Source organism: Staurois parvus, unplaced genomic scaffold, assembly GCF_062004578.1.
Source record: "Staurois parvus isolate SC_StPar_1 unplaced genomic scaffold, SC_StPar_1.0 ptg000017l, whole genome shotgun sequence".
Lineage (NCBI taxonomy): Eukaryota > Metazoa > Chordata > Amphibia > Anura > Ranidae > Staurois > Staurois parvus.
Window position 1 is genome coordinate 12,720,757 of NW_028317813.1, and position 27,211 is coordinate 12,747,967.

The 27,211-nt window shown below is 41.6% G+C and overlaps 1 protein-coding gene across 2 annotated transcripts in view; it reads right to left on the reverse strand.

Annotated features, from left to right (window-relative positions):
• SLC39A5 (solute carrier family 39 member 5) overlaps window positions 1–27,211 on the reverse strand; it is a 71,534-nt gene that overhangs the window by 32,815 nt on the left and 11,508 nt on the right. For both annotated transcript variants that reach the window (XM_089679891.1, XM_089679885.1), the window contains exons 3-6: window positions 21,368–21,531; window positions 13,988–14,180; window positions 8,682–8,862; window positions 6,259–6,428 (exon numbers count right to left, since the gene is read on the reverse strand). In XM_089679891.1, the coding sequence (XP_089536017.1) occupies window positions 6,259–6,428; window positions 8,682–8,862; window positions 13,988–14,180; window positions 21,368–21,531 (708 nt within the window). The remainder of the gene's footprint in view (window positions 1–6,258; window positions 6,429–8,681; window positions 8,863–13,987; window positions 14,181–21,367; window positions 21,532–27,211) is intronic.

Here is a 27,211-nt window from a genome sequence, read left to right on the forward strand (position 1 = left end):
TCCACCTTGCTGTTGAACCTGGACCTCAACAGATCTATGTCCAGGTACCCCAAACACTGGCATACTGCTGAGAACACCTTGGGATGCAGAGCTCATTCCCCTGGAAACAAACGTCAACAACTGTAGTCCACCACCTGCCAATCTTCTATCCTTGGAATGAATACCGCTGACAGAACTGGAACATGCCCTTTTGCCCAAGCTAGAATGAGATCTACTTCCTCCTCTGCCCTCCGGCTCTTGGTACCGCCTTGGTGGTTGATGTATGCCACGGCCGTAGCATTGTCAGACTGGACCCTGACTGGCCAACCATGAAGCCTGGTCGTCCAAAATCTCAAAGGCATGCCACACTGCCTGAAGCTCCAGAATATTGATGGGAAGGCTCTATTCCTGTGGTGACCACGTCACCTGAACTGTGGTCTCTTCTAAAACAGCCCCCCAACCCAAGTGGCTGGCATCGGTTGTTACCATCTTCCAAATCACTGGTGGGAAAGATCTCTTTTCCAAATTCCGTGCTTCCAACCAGCAATTCATGCTTTACGGCATCCAGGGGAGGACAAAGACATGCAGTAATCCAGCACTGGAATATTTTTGTTCCATGCCGACAGAATATTCCTCTGCAAATGCCTTGAGTGGAACTGTGCATAGGGAACTGCCTCGAATGAGGTTACCATTTTCCGCATTAACCTCATGCAGAGATGAATGAAAGGATACTTCCTGCTCCTCAAACTCTGAACCTGATCTCTCAGGGCGCAGCCCTTTCCTGGAGGCAGAAACACTTTTGCCTGGACAGTGTCTAGGACCAACCCCAAATACTCCAGTCTCTGTACTGGCTCCAGGGCTGACTTCTCGAAGTTGAGCACACAGCCCAAGCATTCCAGAGTATGAATCGCAAGGGTCACATTTTTTTCTCAGGCTTGGACCGACTGACCCCTGAACAGTAGATCGTCCATATAGCCCAAAATTGATACTCCTTTAGTTCTGAGCAACCCCAGAACTGGAGCCAGAATCTTTGTAAACACTCAAGCAGCTGTGGCTAGCCCAAAAGGTAGTGCCACAAACTGAATATGTCACGTTTCTATCACAAACCGCAGAAACGTTTGATGAGCTGGAAATATTGGCACCTGCAGGTAGGTGTCCTTGATGTCTATGGATGCTAGAAAGTCTCCCTCTTGTAAAGATGAGACTACTGACTGGACTGACTCCATCCAAAATGAACGAATGGAACTGTGAATAGGTTTGAATAAAATCCCTGGAACCTCCACAATCACACACAGGGACAACAGCCGATTGAGTGCCTGAAACAAAGAATTCATTCTCAATGTATTCGTGGATACATTGGACCTTAAGAAACGGGGAGGAGGAATCTCCCGAAACTCCAGTTTGTACCCCTGAGCAACTGTAGCAGTGACCCACTTGTCCTGGATAAGCTCTTCCCAGATTTTCACATTAACCAAAAGTCTTCCCCCCCACCCACACGAGTGCAGGTGCCCCTTCATAATGAAGCGGACTTAGAATCTGACCTGGAGGTCTTCTGCACCCACAGTTTCTTCTGGACCTGGTCCTGAAATTTTCCCCTAAATGCAGAGCCCTGAGTATGGTGAAATGCTTGCCTACTGGTCGAAGCACCAACCACAAACTGAAGTGCCTGGTCCCTTAAAGGTCGGGTGTTTGGACTTTCTTTTAAACAGTAAAAGTGTACTTTTTCCCCCTGAAATCTTCTGGATATACTTATCTAGGTTTTCCCCAAACAAACATTCTCCATGAAAGGGAAAACACACCAACAATTTTTTACACAGTAGTTCTGCCGCCCAACTCTTTAACCACAAGATCCTGCTCATGTGTATTGACAGAAGGGCCTTGCAAAAGATCTGCTGAATTAGGAACTTAAGGGCATCAACTGCAAAACACAAGACCTGTGGTAAATCTGCCAAATCCACAGCTGTATCCTCCTCCAGGATAGATGGTCTTTTAACCACCTGTTTAACACGGTCATTCAGACTCTGGCAGATACTGATAGCAGCAACCGCTGGTTGTGTGGCAGCCCCTACCAGGGACAAGGAAGCCTTCAGCAATTCTAGTTTCTTATTTGTCTGAGCCATAAGCACCTGGGCATTATCCACAGGACAGATTAAATGCATATTCAGAGAAGACACAGCTGCGTCTACCCCCCGCATGCCTCACTTTCTAACAAACTTCTCCATAATATACAGAAGGCGGAATCTTTTAGGCAGAACAAAAACTCTGTCTGGGTGCTCCCAATCAGCATATATAACTTGCTCCAAAAAGAGGACGCAAAAGAATGTATACTTGAATACTTTCAGGTGGCTTTAATGAGCCCAAAGAGAAATAAGAGACCTCAGATGCTTGTACTGGGGGTAACTTGAAACCTGACAATATCAGTGAGGGTCTTAACCAATAATCTTTGCGATTGAGAAGCAGAAACCCCCTGCTTCTCATCAGGCTGACTCCTCTGACAAAGAATCAATCGCCTGACCCTCTTCAAGATCCTCTACTGCATCTTCATCCTCAAGTTCCAACCACTCTTGTTCAAAGACTGGTGGGTCCAAAGATGGGGATCTTTCCCACTTCTTACCCCCTGAGCCACTAATATAACCATCCCAACAATCTTGTCTTCTAACCCTGCTAAGGCTGATGCAAGATCCTCCGTTACGTACACCGAAGCAGATGCATTGGCAGTAGCCACAATGCTGGATAAACGCACTGGCTCAGATTGACCTGTTGTCCCTGGTCTTTCAGGAGAGGATAACACATCTGAACTTCGACTAGGCACCACAGGACCTGGCGGTGATGCATTTGCACCCTTTCCTGCTGTGCCTCCCCCACACCCCTTTCTGAATAACATTACCTCCACTAGCATTACAATAACGGTGTAAGATTGTAATAAAAACACAGTATACACAATAGACCTGCTTAAGAATGAAGCAACACACTCTAATGCAGTCCACTGATAAAAAAAAAAAAAAAAAAAAAAAAAAAAAAAAAAAAAAAAAAAAAAAAAAAAAAAAGGGGATAGCATGTACACAACCCTTCTGCCTGACGGGCCGACCCTCCCAGGGGAGTGCTCACGTGCCCTTTAGAATAACCCGCCCTGGGTCCTGGCCACTCCTCCAGGGTCCAGCAGCGGTGCCAGCAGAGGTAACGGTAGCTGCGGCAGCTTATAGTACATGTAACCGGCAGTGTCCTATGTAAATAATATGGCCAACTTCCTCTTCCAGCTGCTACTGCGCATGCACTCCCCCCATGGCAACAGACTCCTTCAAGTGGCCAAAATTAGGTACTACAGGCAGATACAAAATATATGCAGACTCCTCTGTGTGTGTGTATGTATATATATATATATATATATATATATATATATATATATATATAGATATATAGAAACACTTACCCATCCCGCCGTAGGCCCCTGAACTCATAATCAGGCACCAACCTTCACCCATAATGGTGGGCTTTGTCCTAAAGATCTTCAAAGACTCAGCCCCCCTTTTAAAAATGGGGGTCACTGCCTTGGACCCGTATAGCACCCTGCCGGAAGCACCTTGGTCAGATCAACCGGCACAGGGTTCCAAAAATGCAGGGTCCAGAGCTGTAAAGCCGCATTACAGGCAAAACCCCGAGGATACTTCCTATCCAGCGAGGCTCATTTTGGCTAACAGCTTTTCAAATGGATCTGATTGAGGCCCTTGACTTTTTCCAGTAGAATCTTTTTAGACCTCCAAATATGCTTCACAGAGCATATGCAGCACATGTTCAGTGAACATCCACCTTACAGACACTGGCAAATAAACTGGAGTACTTCCTGTGTAGGAGTGGTTATATGGGGAAGGAATTCCTGTTTGATTGGTCGGCCAGTGTCCATTCACCTATCAGTGGCATATGACCTGCATAGTCATTATTATGGCCTGCTCTATGTCCTGTGATGTACAAGAAAAAAAAAGTTGTATAAACAACAACCACCAAACTCATATTTATTCATTACAAGGGAAGGCTAAATATGCTGTTATGTCAGGTTTCACAAATTCTGTAATTCAACCTAACATTTATTCTCAATTATTCAACACTTCTGAAACATGTATACTGCCACGATCTAACAAAAGTAGATTCTCTGTAGCAGAGTATTGATGGAGGAACGTCATCGACCAATAAGGAAAGTATGTCTACAATACATGACTATGGGCTTGATTCAGCAAAGCATTATGTAGGCATTAATATATAGGTTCTTTTGCTTTTCACTTTACCCCAAGCTGGCTTTTTCAGAAGAGCTTGAGTGTGGAACCATAACAGTAAACCTGTGCTCTGCATATGTAGGGTAACACTCGAAAGAGTAGGGCCCTCTTACCCCTCGTACGTTGTTTGTTATTGTTGTACTGTGCCATGTATTGTCCCCCCCCCCCCCCCTATTGTACAGTGCGGAGCAAACCCTTTGGTGCTATATAAACTCGATGTAATAATAATAATAATAATAACAACAAGTGCCAGAACTAAACTCTCCTATCCTTTACAGCCAACGAAGCGGCCATCTTAGTCTAGGATCTGCAGTTACCATGGTGCTGCATGTGATTGGCTATGACACCACCCATTTGATGGCTTGACAGTTTGGCAGAGAACTAACATAAGTACACTGTAAACTGACAGTTGTAATATAAGGCATGCCTTGAAGGTAACGGTTTTGGTAAACAGTTAAATCAAAGGGTTCAGTTCCACTTTAACTTTGTCTTTGCCTAGCAGCAAATACTCACCTCTCGTAAGCCATGTCTCCTTTCCACAGCTGGGAGTGATGATCATTACCCTGTACCTCTGGGTAACTTACAACCTTACATCCTATGTAACAGAAATGGTGCTTGGTGACTGACCAGTCAGGCACTTATTGCCGTCACATGAGATGGGAAGAGAGTGCTTCTCTTAGAGAGGCCAGAAGTTAAAGTGGCTTTAACCCCAAAACCAAAAATGCAGCCTACCAATCATTAAATGTGGTGGCTGCATTACATGTATTTTCTTAGGCTTTTTCCCCTCTGGTTTCACCTGGTGATCTGGCCAGTAACACATCTCCTGTATTGGTGAGATACAACTCTGGGTGAATGAGGACAGGTGGCACAGCAGGCAGCAGCATTGTCAGTCTGGGTAGGAGGGTAGCTCACACTTTATAATCAGAGCAAACAGGTTTTTTTTTTTTTGTGGGATAAAGGATTTACATGAATAAATAACAGCTGATCATTTATCACCCCTGTCAGTGGTAAATGGATTGTCTGATCAATGTAAACTGAAACATTCTGCTGGAGAGATTGTGCTTCTGAAAAACAACAGATTTGCTGACTGGATCACCAGATGAAAATAGAAGAAAGAAAGCCTAAAAAGGAAGAACTGGTAAGCTGCAATATAATAAATGCTTGCTTCTGGGCATAATACCACTTTAACTGAAACTTACTTTAACCTCTTGGCACCAGCACCTCCCGGCCCTTTAAGAGTTTCAGAAGCCGGGAGGCGTTTTAGGGTCATGTGACCGCCATGATTCGCCGTCATGGCGGTCACATGATTGGAAAAGGTCCCAATCGCAAGGGGAGATTGGGACCTTTCCGTGAGTCATGGACATATGTGCTGGGAGCGTGCAGGGCGCGCGCTCTCAGCACATATGTATTTTCTAATGGTACGCAAATATGCGGCCGCTCAGCGTCAAGGCCCAGATGCTGAGAGGCCGCATATTTGCGTGTATTTAGCGTCAACGGGTTAAGGCTTGACAATTATGTAGGATCCTGAAATGCTCTCTATCACAGTGAGGCTCAAATATCTTTTTCATTGTCATATATCTTTTAATGTATGATAATGAAGTCTACTTGTGCCTGACTTCTGGAGGTGCAAACGTAATTGTGCCAGATGCTGCTGGTGTCTGCACTGCTGCACATGGAATTAGGAAAGGACAATATCCAGTGCTTGGCTCTGACTAGCAGTATTGATGTGTTTCCTTTAGCAAAACATTTTATCAGGTTTGTATACTAAACCAATGTAACAAAGTAATATTATTTAAGCAAATGCATAAACCCATAACAACCTGTCAGAATCCACATTAATTCAGGTCAGATCAGTGGAAGATGAATCATGACTTACGGTAGGTCCTATAGGTTACCATACTTTCCATATGCGTTTCTGTCTTGGTTGACAGTCCCATACATATTAGAAGTTCAATGACAAATTATTGCATCTATACATAAGTATGTACCACTATTAAATAGTTTTTCATACATGGGGCAGGAGGTGCAGCAAAGCATCACCGCAGAGAGTCCCCACAGCTAAGGCCACCAGGAACCTTAGCAGGTAGCGCAAGAGTGGACGTCTGAGAAGTGGGACAAAAGCTACAGCCAGGAGTGTCGGGGCACTGATCACAGTGACAGCAAGTGTCCCCCAGCCCAACACTAGAAAACAAAAGAGATTGTTATCAAAGAGTAGAACAAACAATCACACCAATTATACAGTGTTTGCTTCATTATATAGAGGCTAGAAGATAGTTAAGAGGAGTCTTTAATATTATTTGCATGTATGCTTATAGGTGTTAGTGCACCAACTATTTTCTGTCCCTTCTTCTTTCAAATTCTGCTTCCAGAAGATACGGGATAGACACATTGAATGATGGGACAGCACAGTGGCTTAATGGTTAGCACTTCCGCCTGGCAGTACTAGGGTTGTTTGTTCAAATCCCAGCCACGGCACCACCTGCCTGGAATTTGCATGTTCTCCCTGTGCCTGCTTGGGTTTCCTCTGGGTACTCCGGTTTCCTCCCACACTCCAAAGACATGCTGGTAGGTTAGTTAGCTCCTGTCTAAATTGGCCCTAGTATGTGTATGTATGAATGTAAGCTAGGGACTTTAGATTGTACACCCCTTGAGGGTTAGGGACTGATGTGAATGTACAATATATGTATGTAAAGTGCTGCATAAATAGACGGCGCTATATAAGTACCTGAAATAAATATACAGTTACCAACAACTGCCAACACAATCTTCTTATAGACATGACTAGAAGTTCACCATGGAAATACCAACGAAAGTGCTAAACCCCACCCAAACAATTAAAGCGGTAGTAATCTTTCATTTTAAAAAATAGCTGACATACAGCATATTTATTACAGAAGAAACTCTATTGGTCTCTTCTGTCACAAATGCTTCCTCCTGCCTGTCAGCCACCAGTAAACTGAGCTGCGTATGCGCAGCTCAGTGAACATTTACGGCCCCGATCTGTGCCACTGTGATGTGCGCATGTGTGGGAGCGACATAATAGCAGCCTGGCCATTCAAGGCACCGAACCTGGTACGAAGACCCACCGGATCAATCACAGTGCGGAGCTGGAGGGCTCAGACAAGTGTGTCTGCCATAATGTGCTAACATGCTGTGCATAGTAGCACATTATGGCATAACCCACCTGGGGGCCACTAAAATGAAGAAAGGATAGCGGACTTAACTACAAGCAGTGCACACAGATGGACAGTCTAACTTTCCAAAGCTTTTAAGCTAGCCATACAGTATTAGATTTTCTTTGTTCAGCCTCCGTGATGGACTATTGTATTCTAACAGCTGCCAGTGGTCGTCCAACAATTTTCCATCAGGCTTTTTAGATTTTTCATTCAAAGAATGTCAGGTGGGGGGGGGGGGCGGGATACCGGGGCCACTCACTCTGCAAATTTCAGGCAGTTCATCAGTAACCGGTTGAAATTCAAACAGTGTATGACCAGCTTTAGGAACTAGGACTGCATGTTCAAATTTAAGATGGAACCCCATCTTTGTCTTGCAGTTCTGATTGCTTCTGTTTGGTTGCTGTTAAGGAGAAGCTGTTCAAAAGGTAACACTTATAAATCCAAATTCACTGCAGCATTGCCACAGCTGGTTCAACAGCAGACATGGTGTGGTGGGCTTTTAAAGTCACCTGTTTACTGACTTCCCATAGGGCTTTGAGTGGAGCTTCAGCTACTTTCTGATCCTGTACCAGTAGATATAAGGACTGTACAAGGCCTTTCCACAGATTTCCTTTTGTAAGTGCACTAAGAAAGGAACTAGACTAAATTGCCCTGCTCAGTTCAACCAAAGTTGATCAACTTTTATCAAAGGAGCCTGATGAAAATGTTTTGACTGAGCACTGGCTGCATCCAATCAGATGCAGCCACTGTACAAGTACCTTAACAGCTGTCAAAATCTAATAGCTGTAGAGGGAGATTGATTCTTCCGTATAATGTGAATGGAAAAATTTGGATTTTTTATTCAGCCTGCAGGTTGAGGAAAATTTATCAATGTATGGGCAGCTTTAATTTTATTTGTTATAAAATATATGCCACTATGTTGGTGCACTTAACATATATTTTAGGCAGTAGATACTAGCTCCTAGCAAAAAGGTCCACTTTTTTTTTTTACAGGTTTATTTTTCAACATGCTGTCCAATACTGGTAATGCATGCTGCTTTCAAGGTGAAGTCAATGACTAAGCATGATGGGCTATATTTTTTTATTTTAGTTTTTTTTTTTTTAATTCTAAAAAGTTAAAAACATCTATAATTCTTTAACTTTTGTGCAAGGATTGTGATAAGATTTTTAAAGCACCATCAGCTTTTATTGCTTTTGGGAGTAATGGGAGTACATGTAATATTTATATAGGAAGAAAGGAATTTACTACATACCACACCTTTTAGCAGGGACTGCTGGTAATCTGTTTCTTCATGGGTCAGCTGATCACTGTGTTTGAGGCACACACGGCTGTCAATCTGATAGAGAAGTGCTGGGCACAGCAGAGTGAACTGCTGAGGTGTGATTTCTGACACCCATCCAAGACCAAAGTTCTGCAGCAACTGTGTCACACTGAAACACTGTAGAGCAAAAAAACCACAACTAATCACCACAATATGGAGAGAGAAACAATTGTCTGTGCACAGGTCAGCCTTTTGTCACCACCATGTGCCTATCAAGCCCCAATTACATGAGCATATTTCCTTATGCATGAAATCCACATACATAAGACAGTATTAGGAAAGGGAACAACCACACTGATTTTCTATATTTGACAACATCAGTATATTTTGGAATTTAAAGGTTTAAACACATATCACACAACAAGGAAGGAAGTTGGAAGGAATGAGTAACCTAGTTCCGCCGACTATCCTAAAATTAGACCTGGCCCCTTGTTTTTTGGAGTTGAGTTGGTAAGGCATTGTTTTAAGAATTCATTATTATACTTTTAAACATTTAAAGTATTAGTTTAAGTAGAAATTGAACGTGACAGTTGGATCATCTTTTGAATGAATAAAATAAAAAAAAAAGGATTGCATAGCTGCAAGAAAATTGTTTATAATATCCCTCTAGCAAGATATTCATGGAAATGAACAGTAAAATACACAGATAAAAAAACACATAGAAAAAGAAAGAGGAATAAAGAAAAAGGGGATGGGAGCTTGCTGGTCTGATCAGTTTGATCAAAGATATTATTAGATGGGAGCTTGCTGGTTTGGAAAATGGGTCTTGAGACTGCAAATTTGTTTGAGGGGCAATTTAGATACTGAAGGTCATGTAGCATTTGGATATGATTTAATTGAGTTTGAGTCAGATGAACCATATTATGATTTTGTTTATCAAATGGGTGCACTAACCAACAATAGTGGAAGTGTTTTGGATTTCCAGTAGAGAGTTAAGTGACTTTGCAATATTGACTAAACGGATGGTTAAAGCACCCTGTCAGGGTGAAAAAGCCAGAAGATATGTCCCTGTAATAGAAGAGCTGTTATACCTCTCTGGTGACCTATGTCTTCTACATTCCCTCTATTTAAATGCTGTTGGGAACAGGGGCGGACTGACAACTCATGGGGCCCCCGGGCAATAGGGGATCATGGGGCCCCTGTGCCCTTGCCCAAACTCAAAAAAGCCTATGAAAAAGGTACCAGGGACATCTCATGGGGCCCCCTACTGACCATGGGCCCTCGGGCAATGCCCAAATTTCCAAATGGTCAGTCCGCCCCTGGTTGGGAAGTGAACTGTTATAACCCCTGTCAAGTTGTTGTCTTTGACCATCAGGGAGATTGCGTCTCCAGACACAATGGGAAGTGAGTGAAGATCTCCCCAAATTAAGAGAAAAGCCTCTCTTATGCCCCTACACACTATAACAATATTGGACGGATGGTCGTCTTTTTTTTTTTTTGCATGCTAGTCTCATATCAAAAATGAAGAGTTTACTAAAGTTCTGAAAACAGAATACAGCATTGGAAGTCATGTAATGTAATGGTGTGATGGCATTAACACCCATACAATTCAATTCCAGTGCAAAAGAAGAAAACGGTGCTGTAAAATTAAATGAATGACTCAAATCACACTGCAAAGAATCGCATGTGATTTGAACAGGAATGTGGTGCAATTCCTGTCTTAATCACATGTGGTTTCCTACACCACAAAAGTGTGAACTAGGACTAAACCTGTAGATTGAAATAGATAAGATTCTAGTAATTAATCTGCCAAGCCAGTATCATTTAAAACTGAATTTGATACAAGGCATCAAGGGCAGAATCTTTTAGAACAATTTACTGAAACTAAAGTAATTTCCTTAAATAACCAATTACTGTTCTTTAAATCAGTTGCTGGTATGACTAATTACTGTGGTAAAAAGGACTTAACCTGGACTACAGCTTTAAAAATAAATCCACCTGTTATAAAAAAAAACAAAAAAAAACACCACAACACAGGAGGGCCCAGCAGCAATACCATTTCTGAGGCAGAACATTAGCAGTACATTGTACAAGAGACATTCCTGTAACTAGTACTACTTCCCACATTTGGCCAATCAGCTGTCTTGACATCCTCACTTTAATGCATTATACAAGATTAAAGGGTAACCAGAACAGCATTATATCCGGGGTATAAAAAGGAAATCAACATAAGTACTATCAAAAAAACAAAAAGCTCCACAGTCATAAAATATTTTACTGCAGTTCAGAGTCTAAACAAGTAAATTAATTACAGTAAGAGGCAGAATTACAACTTTCTATTCAAAATGTTTGTTAGTATCAAACTTCACAATTGTTTAATGTTACACAATATATGGAGCCCAATTTTAAACAATATTGCAATATATTACACCATTTTTATTGCTAGTGTTTGTGCTGTAGCCCTTTGGATAATTTTTATACAACAATGAAAATATAGTTTAATATTGACAGAGATGGAATGCTAGCATTCCTCAAGCTGTTAGTTTGATAAATCAGGGTCATGGTGTTGGCTGGAACCTGGAGCTCCTGATCCATCTTCTAAGGCCATTTCTATACGTTTGCGCAGTGTTAAAACTTAAAGTGGCTGTAAAGGCAGTAGGTTTTTTACCTTAATGCATGCACTGCATTAGGGAAAAACCTGTTTGGTGCAGCTTGCCCCTCCCCCCAAATACTTAGCCGAGCCCGAACTCGGTCCAGTGCTGTGCCAACAAGCAGCAGGAGTTATTCAGGGTTGAGCTGCACTGTGTGTATCAATAGACACATTGTGTAGGCCTTTCAAAGTGTCTCCATGCACAGGAAAGGCATAAATGCATAGGGAAAGACTTGATTTCCCTATCCAAACACTCATTGTGGATGAGGAAATCCTCCCCGCTGAGCTATTGTATTCTGACAGTAGGGAGACCTCTCAACCACCAGACTACACCGATCAGCTTTGCGGGCTTTAGCCTGCAGCACTGATCAAACAGGGAAAATTTGAAAGGACAGTTGTATAGAAGTAGATTCATAGATCAACTTCTGTACAACCTCCCTGTCCATACATGGATTGAAATTCAGTTGATCCCTGCTGAACCGGCCCAATTTCGATCCAGGTATGGCCAGCTTTTGAGTTGCCACCAGAGCAAGAGTTGAGAGGAAACCTTCCAACAAAGCTCACTTTGTAGAGAGTTCCTCTAACTTCCTTTTGTGTCTTTGGGACAGGAAGTGAAAATACAGTTTCTCAACAGGACACAGACAGAAAAACAAAACAAAAAAAAAAAAACGAAAAAAACAACTGATGGAGTAAACTAGCTATGCATACACTTTAAAATGTAAGTAAATCCTAAATCTGTTTTTCAGTAAAATTGCCTTCATGCCTTACTCTCTACATCTTCTTCAGTATATCATTTTTTGTGAATCTATTGCAGGCTGACAATGGTGCTGCTAATTGTGAGGCAATGGCTTAGCGTTAATGGTCTGCAATAAGAAATGCTGTTTCTAGTAGGATCTCCAAAATACAGGTTGTCGGCCTGCAAGAGGAATTGTGGTTACTCGCAGGATCTCTAGGTAATAACTTTTACAACAGATTCACCAAAAAGAATGCAGCAACTATTTGCTTAAAGAGTAACCTAAAGGGGAAAAAATAGCAAATTAAAAAAATAATAATAATATAGCATATACAATTGTAAAACAAGTAATATTGTAATAAAATTGTTAAAAATGACCTTTCTTTCTCTATCTGCAGTGCTGTAATGTTCTGTAAAATGCAATGCAACATGGCTATCTGGAGGTGTTCTGTACACAGATGGTGAACAGAACGCCCCCAGATATATAATTTACTGCTTGCGTGATTGGCTTACTGATTTGCCCAGAAGTCTGCTCTAAGATACAAGTCAGATTTTGAACATCCCCTGCAACAAACATGTCATTTTTGGTGATATACTTCCAGAGGGAAAAAGCATCTAGAAGGGATGCAGACCCTGACACTGCTGCTTTCTTCACTAGAGCACTGCAGGTTCAGCAGCTGATTATATAAAACCACTCTCATTCAGATTCACTCTGCACATGGACACAGAGAAACAAACAGCTATTTCTTCAGAATAACAAAAGGTAGGCATCTGAAACAAAGTTTGTTAAAATACCTACAATGTACATAGATCACCCAGAGGGGAATGTTTTATTTTCTCAACAAAAGGGGAGTTACTCTTTAAAGCTAAAATTTAGTGCTTTTATAAACAGCACAAGAGACAGTATCTACTATGAATGAAAAGTTTCAAGTGTGTGTTTCTGATGTGTTAGATTGAAATTGTCATTTTTCTGCCCCAGGATACACCCACAGCGGTGGTCTTTTGGTGCTGCAGGGATTAATACAAGTCTCTCTATCTGTAAAAGGCACTCATCAAGTGCTAATAATGCCTTGACTCCCCCACCCCCCCATGACCAACCCATAGAAGCCTTACTATAGCTTCCCACAATGAAAAATACCCCATGAATGAAGAAAGCAGGCCTTTCATTCATCCACCAGTCCTCTTTCATTGCAGGAACCTATAGTATCACTTCTATGAATGGAGTGGAAATGGAGGCATAGTCAGCACTTTTGACAAATGCCTGTGATAGGTCCAGCTGCTTGTAGCACTGGGAAATCACAGCTGCAGGATTATCTGGGGTAGCTGAGGAATGAATATTTCAGCAAACATAGCAGCCACCAGCACAAGGGTTTTTTATTCATTGTAGTGTGCGGACTTTAAAACCAAAAAATTCATGAAACTTCAGCTTTAGGCCTGTTTACACCTTTGTGTTTTAGGTACAGTGCAAAAAAAAAAAAAAGTGCTGCTTGCTGGCATCTTTGATGCCCTTTCATGAAAACGCATGCCATACAGTGTTTCATGGCAACATGCCTAAACCGCATGTAATATGCGTCTTGAATGCAACACACTGCACAGATGTGAACCAGCCCATAACACTTTAGGGAAATTGTAGGCATGATGGCAAACATAATGGTGTTGGGTTTACATAGACTTTAGTAGGAGAATAGGTGTGCATTTGCCTTTCTTATGTTGTAAAGCAGATAATGCCATCCATATTGAATGGGTTGGTGCCATGTCTGCCACTATTTCCCTTCCGTCTTTATTCTACTACAAATCATACATGTAGAATGCTAACCACCCAGGAACAGAAAATGAATATCACTTGAGTTAAAATGTAACTTTTCCAGAGTTGAAGATAAATCTATCAGTAGCTGAAAGAGCTGCTGGAGTTAGCTTACATCTTCGTGCTGGTGGGTGTTGTCGGACTCATGAAGCTGTAGCAGTTGGTGCAGTATGTCTCTGTGTGACCACTCTCGGTTCTGTGGATATACGGGATCCATTCTGCCATCTGGCACTGTAGGTGTACTGTGATCTGGCTCAACCTTTGCAGTATATTCTGTTTTAGGTGTTATATCTGAGCCGCTGTTCAGGCTGTCCTCCCACAGGAAAAAGTGACAATATGTACATTAGTCACAACAAACAGTAAAAAGCAGTTCAAAATAGAAACCGTATAAACATGGATTAGATACCCATAATAATTATAAAAGGGCTAGCGACAATCTGTCTCACCAAATGTGTGCAGCCTCCTTTGCTGCTAGTTTGTCTGGGTTCACATTTCAGCTGTTGTGTATAGTTATATAGTTATTCTGGTTGAAAAAACACAGTTCAACTCAAAGAAAAAATAAAAAAATAAATAAAAATTTTGTGTTGCAGTAACATTGGAATTAACACAAAGCTTTTTAGCACAAGGATTTTGAATGGCAGAAGGTATGAAGGAGTTAACACAACACACACTACATGCCGTGGTGCCATTCTTTTTGAATGACACCCCAGTGCAATGAGGCAGCATTGCCATGTGTTGTGGTGCACTGTAATTCTAAAAATGGTGCATGTCTATTGTTTTGGTGCATTGCCAGCTCATTCAATTGAATGGGCTGCTTTAATAAAAACGTACATTAACTGCTTGCCTACTGGACACTTTTACCCCCTTTCCTGCCCAGGCAAATTTTCAGTTTTCAGTACTGTTGCACTTTAAATGACAATTGTGCGGTCATGCAACACTGTACCCATATGAAATTTTGATAATTTTTTTCGCGGTGATTGGCCGTCTACAGTAGCATGTGATCCGTAGGACACAGCGACCACACAGCGCACTGGGTTCATGCCACAGTGGGCGCGGTTCTTGGAGGATGTCCTTATTATTATTATTATACAGGATTTATATAGCGCCAACAGTTTGCTCAGCGCTTTATAATATAATGGGAGACAATACAGCAAAAATACAGTTCAATGTAAGAGGGATAGGAGGGCCCTGCTCCTCGGAAATTACAATCTAGGAGGGAGAGTCTAGTGGTACAAAAATAATAACTGTGGGGAATGAACTGGTAGAAAGAGTAGAAGATTCCATTATTAGCTGATGGCAGGATTGGTTTCCCTGAAGAGATAGGTTTTCAGAGATCGCCTAAAAGTGAGCAGAGTAGGCGATAGTCTGATAAATTGGGGTAGAGAACTCCAGAGGATGGGGGAAGCTCTGGAAAAGTCCTGGAGACGAGCATGGGAGGAGGAGACAAGGGAGCTAGAGAGCAGGAGGTCGTGCGAGGAGCAGAGAGTACGGTTTGGGTGATATTTGGAGACAAGATCGGTGATGTAATTTGGGGCAGAGTTATAAATGGCTTTATATGATATTGTTAATGTTTTGAATTTTATCCGTTGGGCAATGGGAACCAGTGGAGGGATTGGCAGAGAGGGGTGGCAGATACAGAACGGTTAGTAAGGTGGATGAGTCTGGCAGCAGCATTCATGATAGACTGAAGAGGGGATAGCCTTGGTAGGCCAATGAGGAGGGAGTTACAAGAGTCAAGGTGAGATATAACAAGGGAGTGAATAAGTTGCTTAGTGGTCTCCGAGGTTAGGAACGGCCGTATCTTTGAGATGTTGTGGTGGTGAAGTCTACAAGAGTTAGACAGCGATTGGTACTTAAAGCCATGGGAGTTTTTCAAGTGACCAAGGGAGGAGGTGTAGATGGAGAAGAGAAGGGGTCCAAGGACGGAACCTTGAGGACCCCTACAGAAAGAGGAAGTGGAGAGGAGGAGGTAGAGTTATAGGTAACGCTGAAGGAGCGCTGCGATAGGTAGGAGGAGAACCAGGAGAGAGCAGAGTCTCGGAGGCCAAGAGAGTGGAGTTTTTTGAGGAGGAGGGGATGGTCAACCATATCAAAAGCCGCAGAGAGGTCGAGTAGTAAGAGTATGGAGTAGTATGGAGTAGTGGCCATTGGTTTTAGCAGACGTCATAGGACGCCCTCCCAGAACTTGACAACCGCGCTGTAGCCATCATTCAGCTATAGCGCAGTCAGCAAGTGGTTAACGCAATGCACCACACCAACAAAAAGTGTGAAACTAGCAAAGAAATGTGATAAAGGCTATTCTGTGTTTGTAAAATCATTCTGGGCAATATGTAATCTTTTTAAGTTGACAAACTATGGCTTAAAAAAAAAATCTACCCAAGGTGTTTAATGTTGGGAAGCTACCAGAGTCCATGTATGAGACAGCTATAGTGGTCATTCCTAAGAAAGATAAAGATATCCTCTACCCTGAGTTGTATAGGCCAATATCGTTAATACCTTCTGATGTTGAAATCTTAGCAAAGGTGATTGCAAAAAGACTCAATAAAACTATTTTTCATGTTATACATCCTGATCTGGCAGGGTTTATGTCCAACATGTCTACTGCAGTAAATATTAGGCATGCTTATTTAACCTCTTCCTGACCTCGCTATAGTCAAATGAGGCTACAGCTTGGTCGTCATTTGACGTCCTTCCAGAACGTGCCCCCCATGCACTCCAGCAGTGTGCACCCGTTGTTCTCTGTGATCGCTGATCACATGACACGGTAAATGACCAATCACTGCGGCTTTTTTAACATGTGATCAGCTGTGTCCACAGCCGATCACCATTTAAATACACTTTCCAATTATCGACAGTGAAGACAGTCATCAACAAATGGAGAAAAAAATGGCGCAACAGTGACATTACCAATAACTGGATGTCCCTCCAAAATTGATGAAAAGATGAGAAGAAAACTGGTCTGGGAGGCTGCCAAGAGGCCTACAGCAACATTAAAGGAGATGCAGGGATATCTGGCAAGTACTGGCTGTGTGGTATATGTGACAACAATCTCCCGTACTCTTCATATGTCTGGTCTATGGGGTAGAGTGGCAAGATGGAAGCCTTTTCTTCAGAAGAAAAACATCCAAGCCCAGCTAAATTTTGCAAAAACACATCTGAAGTCTCCCAAAAGCATGTGGAAAAATGTGTTATGGTCTGATGAAACCAAGGTTGAACTTTTTGGCCATAATTCCAAAAGATATTTTTGGAGCAAAAACAACACTGTACATCACCAAAAGAACACCATACCCACAGTGAAGCATGGTGGTGGCAGCATCATGCTTTGGGCTGCTTTTCTTCAGCTGAAACTGGGGCCTTAGTCAAGACAGAGGGAATTATGAACAGTTCCAAATACCAGTCAATAATGGCACAAAACCTTCAGGTTTCTGCTAGAAAGCTGAACATGAAGAGGAACTTCATCTTTCAGCATGACGACTCAAAGCATACATCCAAATCAACAAAAGAATGGCTTCACCAGAAGATGATTAAAGTTTTGGAATGGCCCAGCCAGAGCCCAGACCTGAATCTGATCAAAAATCTGTGGGGTGATCTGAAGAGGGCTGTGCACAGGAGATGACCTCACAATCTGACAGATTTGGAGTGGTTTTGTAAGAAAGAGTGGGCAAATATTGGCAAGTCAAGATGTGTCATGCTGATAGACTCATACCCAAAAAGACTGAGTGCTGTAATAAAATCAAAAGGTGCTTCAACAAAGTATTAGATTAAGGGTGTGCACACTTACGCAACCATATTTTGTTTTTTTATTTTTACTTCCCTCCACCTAAAATATTTCAGTTTTTTGTTTAAGTGAGTTGTACAATTTATAGGTTACATTAAAAGGTGGAAAAAGTTCTGAAATTATTTATCTTGGTCTCATTTTATTACATCACAGAAACCTGACATTTTAACAGGAGTGTGTATTTGTGGGCTGTTTTGGAGAGAATTCAGGCTGGTATTAATTTTGGTAAATGGGTGAAACTACTTTATGCTGCTCTGAGAGACTGTGTTAGAGTTAATGATTTTCAGTCCACTTTCTTTCATTTATTTAGAGGCACTAGACAGGGATGTCCATTGCCTTTTTGCCATTGCTATAGAGCCATTGGCCTGTCTTCTCTGTCATTCCCATAATATTTCAAGATTGGTGAGAGGGCCGTCAGAGGAAGAGATTTGTACAAGGATGACATACTTTTATTTATTTCAAATACTCAAAATTTCTCTCAGTGGTGGTGCAACTGATAGACGCTTTGGAAGGTTTTCGGGGCTCGCTATTATTGGGAGAAATCAATGCTGCTTCCTATAGACCCACTACCTGAACCTCTACCACCTTCGTTAGCGCACCTTAAAGTAGTTTCTTTGGTTAAATATTTGGGAGTTAATATGTCCAACTCCCCTAGAGATTATATCTCAGATAATATTCTCCCTTTACTTTCCAAATTTCAAAAACAATGTACGGTTTGGTGCAAATTACCTCTTTCCATTGAGGGAAGAACTAAATTTGCCTAAAATGATTTGGTTGCCACAGTTGCACTTTTTCTTCATAATTTCCCCATATGGATACCCCCAAGGATTAATACCATTTTTAGGGACCTGTCCTGGAGAAGGAAGTCACCAAGGATAAAATTTGAATTTCTACAATATCCTACAGATGCACGAGGTCTAGTGGTCCGAAATCCATGGATTTATTTTTAGCTGCTTAGCTACAGCACCTAGCAGGGTGAAACTCTGGGATGTCCCTTAAATCCTCTTATAGTTTATGCTTGTTTATGAGTCAAGGCCACCAACCTCCATATCTTTTTGAGATGCCATTTCAAAGGTCTTTTCAGGTATCATTTCCCACTCCTTTTTTAATGTACAAAACATGGAGTGCAACAAAAAAAACTGATGGGGATTTTCTCCTTTACTGAAAATACTCCTATTTGGGATTGTCCCCTTTTCCCAGAAATCTGTAAGCAGGGATTTCAGAAATGTGAAAAAGCAGGAATATGTACCCTAAAACATCTCTATGATAGGGGTATCGTAAAATCTTTTGCACAATTAATGGCAGAGTTTGAGATTAGTTCCAAGTGGTTTTATCAGCATCTCCAACTTAGGCATGCCATTCAAGCTCAGTCTAATTTGGAAATGGTTTCTTTTTCTTTTATGCCTCTTCTTAATAACATAGTTAATGAGTCATCAGCTAAGGGATTGATTTTGACCACCTATCATGGATTGTTAGATCGATTCCTTTTGAGGTTCTCTTTGGTATGGGATGGGAGAGAGAATTAGGTCCTATTGCTAATGATAGCTGTGAGAATATTTTAGTCTCTTCAAAGCCTTTCTTTATCTCCCTCCCATTGACTTACACAGGTATTTATCCTTCATAGGGTTTATAGAACTACTGAGTTCCTATTTAAAATCGGTCTGACAGACGATTCTTGATGTGTCAAATGCGAACAAGTAAATGGGTCTCAATCATTTACTACAGCGTTTTCCCAAATTGAGATGGTTTGGGCTGAGGTGGAAGGGACCCTTAACGGAATTTGAGGGATTAATCTGTTGGTTGACCCTTTTACCTGTTTACGTGGGCATATAGATTTATCTATCACTAATCAGAATCTACGGCTTACCATTTTCAGAGGGTTATTTATAGCCTGTAGATTAATTGTACTCAGGTGGACCTCTCCTGAGGCCCCCCTCTCTCTCTCTCTGAATGGATAACAGAGATTAATAAATATATTATTTATTAAAAACATACCTATCATTATAGGAACTCTATGTGAAAATTTGAAACAAAATGGTCTAAATGGATAGAGTGTATGTATCCTGACTTTTGATTATCGTGTTTATATTTTGAGTGAGCTTCTTTCCTCTTTTGGGCTTTCCTCTTTTGGATTGTTTGTTCCGCCCTGCGAGGAGGGTGTTTGTTGATTTTGTATTTATGTCTGTAAAATGTGGGGAAAAAAATCATAGATAAAGATCTGAATTTAAAAAAAAAGATCTACCTTCTATTATTTTCAGAAGCCAGCAAATGCCCGGTGTGCATTATGGCCAGTCCAGGCCTGGAGGAAAATATAAAGAGGCAGAAAAACCCCCCAGAAAGAAACAATTTCATGAGAAATAGATTGCAGGGCCATTAAGTAGTGGACATGTATGGATTACTTTTGGGGATAAAAGATACAGTTTAGTGTCACTTTAATTTCTCCATCTACCAACCTATTTATACCATATGTGTGTACCCACGTTCATCCCTGCTCTACTAACTCTATCAGCAATGATCTTTCCACAAACTCATCAGTTAGGTCAGAACATACACTATTGCCAAAAGTATTGGGACGCCTGCCTTTACATGCACATGAACTTTACTGGCATCCCAGTCTTAGTCCGTAGGGTTCAATATTGAATTAGCCCACTCATTACAGCTATAACAGCTTTGACTCTTCTGGGAAGGCTGTCCACAAGGTTTAGGAGTGTATCTAGAGGAATGTTTGACTATTCTTCCAGAAGTGCATTTGTGAGGCACTGATGTCGGACGAGAAGGCCTGGCTCGCAGTCTCCGCTCTAATTCATCCCAAAGATGTTCTATTGGGTTGAGGTCAGGACTGTGTGCAAGCCAGTCAAGTTCCTCCACCCCATACTCACTCATCCATGTCTTTATGGACCTTGATTTGTGTACTTGTGCATAGTCATGTTGGAACAAGATGGGGGCCATCCCCAAACTGTTCCCACAAAGTTGGGAGCATGAAATTGTCCAAAATGTCTTGGTATGCTGACATCTTTAGAGTTCCCATCACTGGAACTAAGGGGTCAAGCCTAACCCCTGAAAAACACCACACACCATAATCCCCCCTGCACCAAACTTTACACTTGGCACAATGCAGTCAGGCAAGTACCGTTCTCCTGGCAACTGGCAAAACACCACATGTCCATCAGATTGCCAGACAGAGAAGCGCAATTTGTCACTCCAGAGAACATGTCTCCCCTGCTCTAGAATCTAGAGAAGTTTGGACTTCTTTAGCTATTGACTCTGCAGACAGTTGGCGACTCCTGTGCACTGTGCGCTTCAGCATGCTCTGACCCCGCTCTGTGATTTTATGTGGCCTACCACTTCATGGCTGAGTTGCTGTTGTTCCCAGTTGCTTCCACTTTGTTATAATACCACTAACAGCTGACCGTAGAATATTTAGTAACAAGGAAATTTCACGGATGGACTTATTGCACAGGTGGCAACCTATCACAGTACCACGCTTGAATTCATTGAGCTCCTGAGAGTGACCCATTCTTTCACAAATGTTTGTAGAAGCAGTCTGCATGCCTAGGTACTTGATTTTATACACCTGTGGCCATGGAGGTAGTTGGAGCACCTGAATCCAATGATTTGAAGGGGTGTCCCAATACTTTTGCAATATAGTGTATATGAATTTCAAGTACTTACTAACAATACAGGATAGGTACAAAATAAAACAATATAAATGTTCACCTCTTGTTGTTATCCTCTACTCTCTCCTTTACCCCAGGAGTGGGAGAAACTGGTGAATGTTCGCAGCTGGAGTGGACATGCTTGTGTCTATTTTCCTGGACATCAAGAATATCCAGGTGAGACACGTGATCATGTCCCAGCTCTGTATGCTGGATCTGTACAACCTGCAGGGAGATAGTAAATCCTTGTTTAACAATGTGCTTATAGTAAAGCCTTTCAGTCAATGAAAATACCATACTCGTACAAATGACCACCATTCTAACCACATATATACCTTCCTCCCAAATGGCATTGAGCAGAGAAGCTTAGATATTAGGGTTGATTTACCAAGGCTGGCCATGGATGAGTAATTTTTTTCCGTTCAGTGGGTTGAACAAAATTAAAAAAAAAAAAAAAAAAAAAAGAAAAGAAGACTTGATTCCCCCATCCATATATTCAATGTGGATGAATGAATCCTCCCCGCTGGGCTATTGTATTTTGAGAGTGGGGAGACTTTCCTGTTGCAAGAATACACTGATCAGTATTGTGGGCTATAGCCTGCAGCATGGTTTGAGCAGGGATAATACAACAAGGAGGTTGTACAGAAGTCGATTGGTAGTTTGACTTCTGTACAACCTTCCTTCAATCCATGTATTGCCTGCTTAAGGCAGTAAAGTCTGTTCACTGGGTACACATGCTCAGTTTTTTTTTTTATTCAACCCATTAGACTGAGAGAAAAAAACCTGACAAAAATCACCATACCAACACAAGCGATGCTCTTGGTTTTCCAGCATGCCCATTCGACAGAAGCCAGTCGTGAGACCAGCTCCTGTAGAACAGACAGCTGTACACATGAGCCAAAAGTCAGCCAGTTCCTGCTGAACCAGACAATTTTCGACCAGTGTGTACAAGGCTTTAGTGAATATGTTTGAGCTGTGTTCATTTTGATTACCAAATCATGGTTGAAGGAGAGTAAAAACAAAAAGATTTTTAGGCACATGATTCGGTATAACAAGTGAACATACCCTCACATTATTCAACAACATTAATTTTGAAAAGTGAATGTACAGTTTGCAACTTCAATATTCCCCAACTATGTAAAAGCCTCTACTATTTTTGAAAACCAGCTCAATTCATGCATTTTCAATTGCATACTTTGCATACATGGCTGTGAACTTTTAAATGGACAGTACCAGCACAATACGCAATCAGAATTTTTAAACACTTATGGGATTTGTCTATTCCTCTAAATAAGCCTTCTAATTGTTGACTGGAAGTACCAAGTTCCATGGCGTTCAGATTAAAAGTGCAGTATGAAGTTCCATGCTAGCCTGATCTTTGCAAGTTCATGGTGAAAGAAGCAGATTATTAATAGTAGCATGCTTGAACTTATTTTTATTACATACTATACAACATTTTCAAAATACAAAACAACTGTAATTACAGTTTCAAACAATATGTGTGAAAAAAGTGAAAAAATATATGTTATATGATTACCCCTTAAGGAATTGCTGGATCACTTTAGCATTAATTACAAGTTTCTGTTATCCGGTTTATGCAAAAGGATTTTTACAAGGTTTGTCCAGTATATAATGAGAATGAAGTTCCTACGCTCAATAAGGGCTATGTGAAGGGAGATGCTGGCCAAGGTGACTTTGATTTGGGTGCCCGGTACAGTGGGTATAGAAAAGAATCACTTCCCTTTTAATCACATTTTGTTGCATTGCAGCCTGAAATGAAGACAGGCACAGTTTTTGTTTTATCCAGCTGTTTTTACTTATAACATCCGCATTAAATATTTATACGTTAGAACACTGATCAGTTGCATTTCAGCCCTATCAGAATCGAGACACTTTTTTTGTGACACCCTGTTCAAGTGCCTCATATTAAGAAAAATGCAAGCGAGTTTGGAACAACGGTACGCAATACCATTTTCTGTGAAATTGGGTAAAAGTGCATCAAAAACTTTGGAAATGGTGAGGAAAGCTTATGGAGAAGCTGTGCTATCATCTGCACAAGTGTAACAATGGCACAAGGCTTTCAAGGAAGGACACGAAGGTTTTGAAGACAAACAACGATCAGTGCACCCCTCTTCGGTAAAAACAGAACAAAATGTTGATGCAGTGAGGTCTGTTCTCAACCGTGATCGACGGCTCACTATCAGAATAATTGCAGAGGATACGGGAATTACCAAGTCAATTGTTCATAAAATCATGACTTGGGATTTGAACATGAGAAAAGTGTGTGCAAAACTTGTTCCAAACAACCTGTCACCTGATCAGAAGGAACAGTATCAACTTGTTTACCAAGACCTGTTGGCCATTTGGAAAGAGAGCCCGATTTATTTAGTTGAGTGATCACGAGAGATGAATCCTGGGTGTTTGAGTATGGACCCAAGAAGGAGAAACAAAGTTCAGAGTGGCACACACCCACGTCACCTCACCCCAAGAAAGCTTGCATGAGCAAATCAAAAAAGTCAAATCAATGGTTATTTTATTTATTTTTTTTTTTTTATGTGGAATTGTCCATAAGGAATTTGGACCTACTGGTCAAACATTTTAACTGGAACTTCTTAGTTGCTTTAGACAAAGTTTTTCATATGCATCCTGAGATCAGTTAAACTTGGATCCTTCATCACAGCAACGCATAGAACTTTTTGGATGAAAACCACATCATGGTGCTTCCCCATCCACCCTACAGCCCCGACTAGGCTCCTTGCGACTTTTTCATTATCCCAAAGATGAAGAAGGGTTTGAAAGGACACCATTTTGGTAGTGTGGATAACGTCCAAAGAGCCACTATGCAGGCTTTGAATGCCATCCCACTTGAAGACTTCCAGGAATGCTACGAGGAATGGAAAAATTGCTGGGAGTGTTGTGTAAACGCACAAGGTGCATAGTTTGAAGGAGGCAAATGTTCAATTGTAAAGTTTGTCAATAAAAGATTTTTTTAAATATCAGTCTTATATCTGGGCACACCTTGTATAATACTGAGGGCGAATTCATACTATATAGAGAACTGCCACAGCTCTTTACAGTTGCAGGCTCAGTGCACCACACCGTCACTTTTTTTTGTTTGTTTTGTAAGAGCTTTATTTGAAGTGTACAATGTCGGGTGGTGTGCTGAGATGCGCTGCCTGATGTTGCAGTGCAATTCAGGCCAGAGTGCTGTGATAAAAGGCAGCATGTCTGAATTTTATCGCAGCACGCTGCAGTGCAGTGCTAGGCTGTGTTGCAGTGTAAATGGGATACATAGGAAACAACTGTTTCCTGTGTGTCCCTGTGGCGACAGACAGACCCTGAATGATAAATATGTAAAATCTTTGTAATTGTATCATTATAAATGAAGGAAGTATCACAAGGACATAGTGACCCGACGCTTTTTGTGGGATGGCACCATACAACGATAGATAGATAAGTAAAGAAGTACAGGTACTTGAAGTGGTATTAAACCCAAAAACAAACATTTATTATATTGCAGCTTACCATTCCTTAGATGTGTTGGATGCATTTGTCTTCTTTTTTTTAGGGCTTATACACACTGGACATTTGCCTTTCTCCTACGAATGCCAGAACTCCTGGCAGGAGAAAAACTGCTTAAAAACCACACCTAAACCCATGTATTGCACACATGATTAGGCACGTTTCAGTGTGTCAAACATTTGAGCATTATTGGATTCCATTAGCCATAATATTATTTTACTCTGGCCAATGAAATGCATTAGCAATCAAACGCACCAAAACAGGACTAGCGTTTACATGCGTATCGGCGCATCAAGTTGTTTTTGTGCCCAAAAGCTCCTCCCCTGAACACGCTGGTGGTGGTTTTTTGGGGGGGTTTTCAGTGTGTGCATGAACACATAGGATAACGTAGAGGTGCTTTTATAGCCTGAAGAAAAAAAGAAAAGCCAAACGCCTATAAAAGCAGTGTTTTATAAGCCAAGTGTGCATGAGGCCTTAGGCTTTTATATTCACCTGCTGATCCTGCCAGTTAGTCTTTTTTTAAAAACACTGCTGTCCTGCAGATGAAGCAGTTAGCGGGTTGAGCCAAACCATTTAACACTGACAGGGGTGCTTATGGGGATCAGCTTGTTTTCATTTATGTAAAACCTTATCCCGAAAGGAAGAACAGTTGCTGTAACTGCTTAAAAAGTGTCACCGTAGGTTCAAACTTACGCGTTTCCTACAGCGTATTTCAGAAATGCAGTACATTCTATTTAACATGATTTCCTATGGAACATGTTCACATCAGCGCGTTTTCACCTGGTGTGTTTTTTGGAAAGGGTCAGGGACTTTTTTTAACGCAAAAAGTAGTATTTTGGGTTCTATAGACTTCAATGGAAACACCGCAGAAAAGTACGTATTGCAATTTTGATGCGTTTTAAATCTGCCTAGCAACAAGAAAAAAAAATTAACCCCCCCAAACATATAAAAAAACGCAGGTGCAAAAGCGCAAAACACAGTGTAGAAATGGCTCAAACGCAACCTGCATAGGTGTGAACCTAGCCTTAGCTGGAATTTGGCTTCAATTTGTGAGAGCATCTCAGGGGCGGACTGACAACTCATGAGGCCCCCGGGCAATAGGGGAACATGGGGCTCCTGTGTCCTTGCCCAAACTCAAAAAAGCCTATGAAAAATTGGCTTCTCATGGGGCCCCCTACTGACCCCGGGTCTCGAGCAGTGCCCGAGTTTCCAAATGGTCAGTCCGCCCCTGGAGCATCTAAATCTTCTACTACATCTAATATTCCCTTCATCCATGACTGACAAAGCTGCTGTCCAAAGGTGTCTCAATTGCTCCTTCATCCAGGGTGGGGCACTATAATACTGGAGGTGTGTTACTGGCCAAATCACCAGGTGAAAATAGAGGGGGATAAAAAAACTAAATAGCATCCAGATTTAACTTTGCTGAGGCCAAGTCAGTGAGAAACTGAATTCTGGTTGTTGTCATTGTGTCCTAGGTAAACTGTTCTTTGCTTAGCTGAATAAGTCCTATAGTGCTACAAAAGATGTTAGCTGCAAAACCTTCAAGTCTCTCAGAATTTATTTTACACCTGTACACTGTGTGCTATCTTGAAATGAAAAAAAACACCATAAAAATTGAAACTTACAAGATTTTACCATGGTTCATGTACTCTATTAAACAGTTTGATCTTATTAATGTAAGCTGGCCATACACAGTATAACTTAGTTTAAACATTCTTATAGAAATTTAAAGCAGAACTTCATCCAAAAGGGGAAGTTCCGCTTATTTACACCCCCTCTTCACTGCCACATGTGCCACTTTTTTGGGGGGTAGCAGGTATCTGGTTTTGACAGGTATCCGCTCCCACTTCCAGTTAGTTGTACCGCGGCGATCTGAGCCAGAAATATGGCCTCCCTCCTTCCCCTGCAGCCTTCTGGGATACTTTATAGGTCTCAGAAGACTGCAGGACCATTCATAAAGTCTAGCACACTTCATGCATGTGTAAGAGGAAGCCGCAAGGCTTCACTGCCAGTTTCCCTTACTTAAGATGCTGTATCTGCACTCGAAGCCAATTGAAGAATCGGGTCAGGTGAGGACATCGCTGGATCCCTGGACAGGTACGTGTCCTTATATTAAGGATCTGCAGCTGCAGTACTTTTAACTGCTGACTTTTAATTGTTTGGGGGAACCTGGAGCTCCGCTGTCACTTGTTCCTACAAGTTCAGTTAAAACATGCCATTTTTCCATTTACCATATTTTTCGCCGTATAAGACGCACCTGACCATAAGACGCACCTAGGTTTTAGAGGCAGAAAACAGGAAAAAAAAAATTCTGAACTAATGGACTGCAGACACAGTACAGGAGATGACCAGAGACTGCGGACAGCACAGGGATGACCAGAGA